Genomic DNA, 3,656 nt, shown 5'->3' with positions numbered 1-3,656 from the left:
TCCGAGCAAATTGTCTCTCAACCATGACAAAGAATTGTTTAAGCATACTAGATACCTCTTTCTTGTCAACAAGCAAATAAATCCATACAACACGAGAGAAATCATCAACAATAGTTAAAAAATACGAAGCACCACATGAAGAAACTGTTCTATATGGTCCCCATAAATCACAATGAATCAGTTCAAAAATACCCAAGGTCTTATTTTCGCTAACACAAAATTTATCTCTCCGCTGTTTTGCTCTTTGACAAACATCACAATTTTTATTCAAACTGTTTTCCTGGTTACTAGAATGAACTTCGGGAACTAACTTTGTTATTCGTAGAGAAGGATGCCCCAGTCGCTGATGCCAAAGATCAAGAGACGCTCGATTACTGATCTTCATTGTATTAATCCGCGGTATCCCTTTGAAATAATAGAGTCCATCTCGTCTCTCACCCGCACCAATCAGCATCCTCGAGGTGTGGCCCTGTATAACACATAATTTTTTAGTGAATAGTACAAAACAATCATATTGATCAATTAATTGCGACACAGAAATTAAATTGCAAGTAAGTCCTGGCACATAAAGAACATTTGCAAGGCACAAATCTCCATCAAGAACTGTTGTTCCCTCTTTGACCGCCAAAGCACTACTTCCATCTGGTAATCCAACGGGACACTGATCAATTATTCTTAAATCAGTAAGTTCCTCAATGGACCCGGTCATGTGATTAGAAGCCCCGGTGTCCAATATCCACACCGAACCAGTCACTGTCCCATATAAATTTTTAAGCTTACCGGTCATTTTATCAGTTATTTCCTTCGGCTCTCCCAAGATAGCCTTTAATTTTGCCCACTGTTCGTCACTCAAACCTGGGAACGACAACGACGAGCTTCCTCCTGCGTCTGCAATAGTGGCAGAGCTGGACCCGATGTTGGTGAGAGCAGCGTTAGCACGGTGGGTTCCTCTGTGACCCCGGCCTCTTCCCCGACCACCGGAGTACCCTCTGCCACGGCCAGCCTCTCTTCTCTCGTCTCCCCTGGGTCTGTCACCCCACCATTCAGGGTATCCCGTTAGGGCAAAGCAATTGTCTTCTCCATGCCCTGATTTATGGCAGTGCGAGCAGATCCCCTTCTCTTGCCCGTCGGTTCGAGTCATGGAGCCCTGGTGTCGTCCGTCGGTTCGGTTGCGAGCAACAAAAGCCACAAATTCTCCTTGTTCTTCTCTGCCTCGAGTCATCCCCTTCACCTGTTCTTCTTGAGTGAGGATGGAATAAACCTTGTGCAGCCCCGGTAATGGGTCTTGTGCCAGGATGTTAGATCGGGTTGTCCCGAACCGCTGCTCATCAAGACCCATGAGAAACAGGTGCACCTTCTCTTCCTCTCGTCTCTTTTCCAATTCTGAACTCAGATTGCATGTGCACTTTCCACACTTGCACACCGGCAATTGCTCAAAATTGCCCAGCTCATCCCATAATTGTTTCAATTTCCCATAGTAATCCATGATAGTCATTCCTCTCTGTTTGCAATCGGCCAATTGGGACCTTAATTGTTGAATCCGAGGTCCATTGGTGATGCTGAATCGGTCTTTGATGTCCAACCACAAATCCCGTGCAATCTCTACATGAGATATGGTTGATCTGAGTGTGGATTCGATAGTGTTTCGAATCCAGGACACCAACAATGAATTGATGGTCCACCAGTCTTCCCAATCTTCTGATTCTTCACTGGGTCGTGCAATAGACCCGTCGATGAACCCGAATTTCTTTCGGGCTCTCAGGGCTGTTCGGAACGAACGTGCCCACTCTTCATAGTTGTTCCCCTTCAGTTGGACCTGAGTAATCGTAAACCCAGGATTATCAAGAGATGTAATATCGTATGGCGAAATTGTTTTTCGATTCTCGCCAGATACAACCCTGCTGCCGGACATGGATTCTGCCATGTGTTCTGTTTGATTGTGTTTCGATTGTTTTACTGCTCTGATACCATGATAAAACAATGGAACAATGCAACAGTAAAGAATGTATGTTGCAGCCAAAAGCTTGAGGTCTGCGTGTATTGTATTAAGGTTTTATAATCCCTTAATGTCCATAATTAATGCCTAAATACATGCCTAAGAATATTCACATTCCATAATAGGAATATTACAATCAGCTCATCCCATATTTAGATATTCCATAATAAAAGGACCTCGTACAGGGCTCCATCTTTATCCTTCAAAGACACCACCGATCTTCCCACTTGAATTAAAACTACCTTAACGTTCTTCTCCAAGTGGTTCCATAAACAAATCCTCCCCGTCAATAACCTCGTCACTTTATCTCTTTTCTAGATTTCTTTTCCGGTGGGGCAGTCCACGAAGCCGCGACTTCTATGCAAAATCTTCCACTTCCATTAAACTATTTCCTGCAGTCTTAAACAATATCAATAAAGAATACCGGAGACGAGGCCTTCTGGCAACCGGCCACCTGGTTTTCTTTTGCCCTGAGTGGGTCAGCCGGCCAGCTGCAATCGTCCATTACCGTCAAAATAATGATTAAGGTCGGGATTATGTGCCACGTGTGGGAACTTTACTGGCAACCCTGGGAAGGAAGTTCACTGCACAGCACAACCTGGGATGTTTTTGTCTTGACGAGCAACTAGGTCTCTGCCACGTGTCATTTACAAGACGTGTCATCTTGTTGGAGGTACAAGTGGAGCAGGAGTGGATGAGAACGAGTAACAGGTCAGGCTGAGCTGAGACCCTTCTGGTTATCCAAGAGACGTTTATTATATTTCCGGCCTTAACCCTTCTTCCAAGCTGGTTTATCCCTTCCAGGTCACGTTCTGGTGTTTCTTTCTTTTTCCGTGGCGCCCATTTTTCTGATATTATATATGGGACACGTGGACGGAAAAGAGCTAGAGGTGAAATAAAATATTAAAATGTACGGGGTATTCATTTATGTGCAGCAGGAGGTACATGCTTAGCGGTTACGCGTGTTTCCCACGCGCCCATGGATAAATATTTAAGCCTCGTCGAAGAATCGCATTGGTTGGTGGTTGAAAAGAGGGAAAGAAAATCTAATCTCAACTTGCCTACAAAGACGGGACCTAATTTGGTTGGTTTTGGATTGGGTTGCCGGAGATTAGAAATGGTTGGAGGCCCGAGGTGAAAAACAAAGTGATTGAGTAAAAAATTATATATAAAATAAAAATAAATTTCGAGAGTTTTTTATTTTTATTTTAAGTAACACATGTTAATTTTTGTTTTGAAAATAACATAAATAAACAAAATAAAATCATAGCTATGATATAAATTAACTAAATATAATTAATAAAAAAAAACATAAATAAACAAAATAAAATTATAGTTAAGATTTATAACTATTAAAAGGATGGCTAAACAAAAAATCATTGATAACATCATAATCTGAATAAATAGTCTTCATGAAAATTGTAGATAATCTTATCTTTTAAATCCAAAATGAATGGGATTATTTAGGTTTCTCAAATTCCATATATAAATTAAACATTGAACAAGGTTTGGACTACAAGATACATTCAAACTTTTTTTTCATTGCTAATATTTAAACTTAAAAACATCATAATTGAGTTTTAGGCTTTTCATAAATGTTTTAGGTCTACATCTTAGATTTTCATCAAATTAAACCAAACCTGAATCCGATGTCAATATT

At 41.1% G+C, this 3,656-nt stretch overlaps 1 protein-coding gene across 1 annotated transcript; it reads right to left on the bottom strand.

The window, feature by feature from the left end:
* Positions 1-297: 297 nt before the first annotated feature.
* On the bottom strand, positions 298-1,977 carry LOC140954594 (uncharacterized). Its single transcript, XM_073404733.1, has 2 exons — positions 781-1,977; positions 298-469 (listed from the first exon to the last, which is right to left on the bottom strand). The coding sequence occupies exons 1-2, from the start codon at positions 1,922-1,924 to the stop codon at positions 435-437; spliced, it is 1,179 nt and encodes a 392-aa protein (XP_073260834.1). The 5' UTR covers positions 1,925-1,977; the 3' UTR covers positions 298-434.
* Positions 1,978-3,656: the final 1,679 nt, after the last annotated feature.

The sequence above is a fragment of the Populus alba genome, chromosome 15 (assembly GCF_005239225.2).
Source record: "Populus alba chromosome 15, ASM523922v2, whole genome shotgun sequence".
In the NCBI taxonomy this organism is placed as follows: Eukaryota; Viridiplantae; Streptophyta; class Magnoliopsida; order Malpighiales; family Salicaceae; genus Populus; species Populus alba.
Note: the sequence above shows the minus strand (reverse complement) of the source record. Positions and strands in the feature narration are given on the sequence as shown.

Coding starts and splice junctions, on each gene's coding strand:
- LOC140954594 (XM_073404733.1), bottom strand. CDS start 1,924: ATGGCAGAATCCATGTCCGGCAGCAGGGTTGTATCTGGCGAGAATCGA. Junction 470..780: donor AATAACTGATAAAATGACCG/GTAAGCTTAAAA, acceptor TGTGTTATACAG/GGCCACACCTCGAGGATGCT.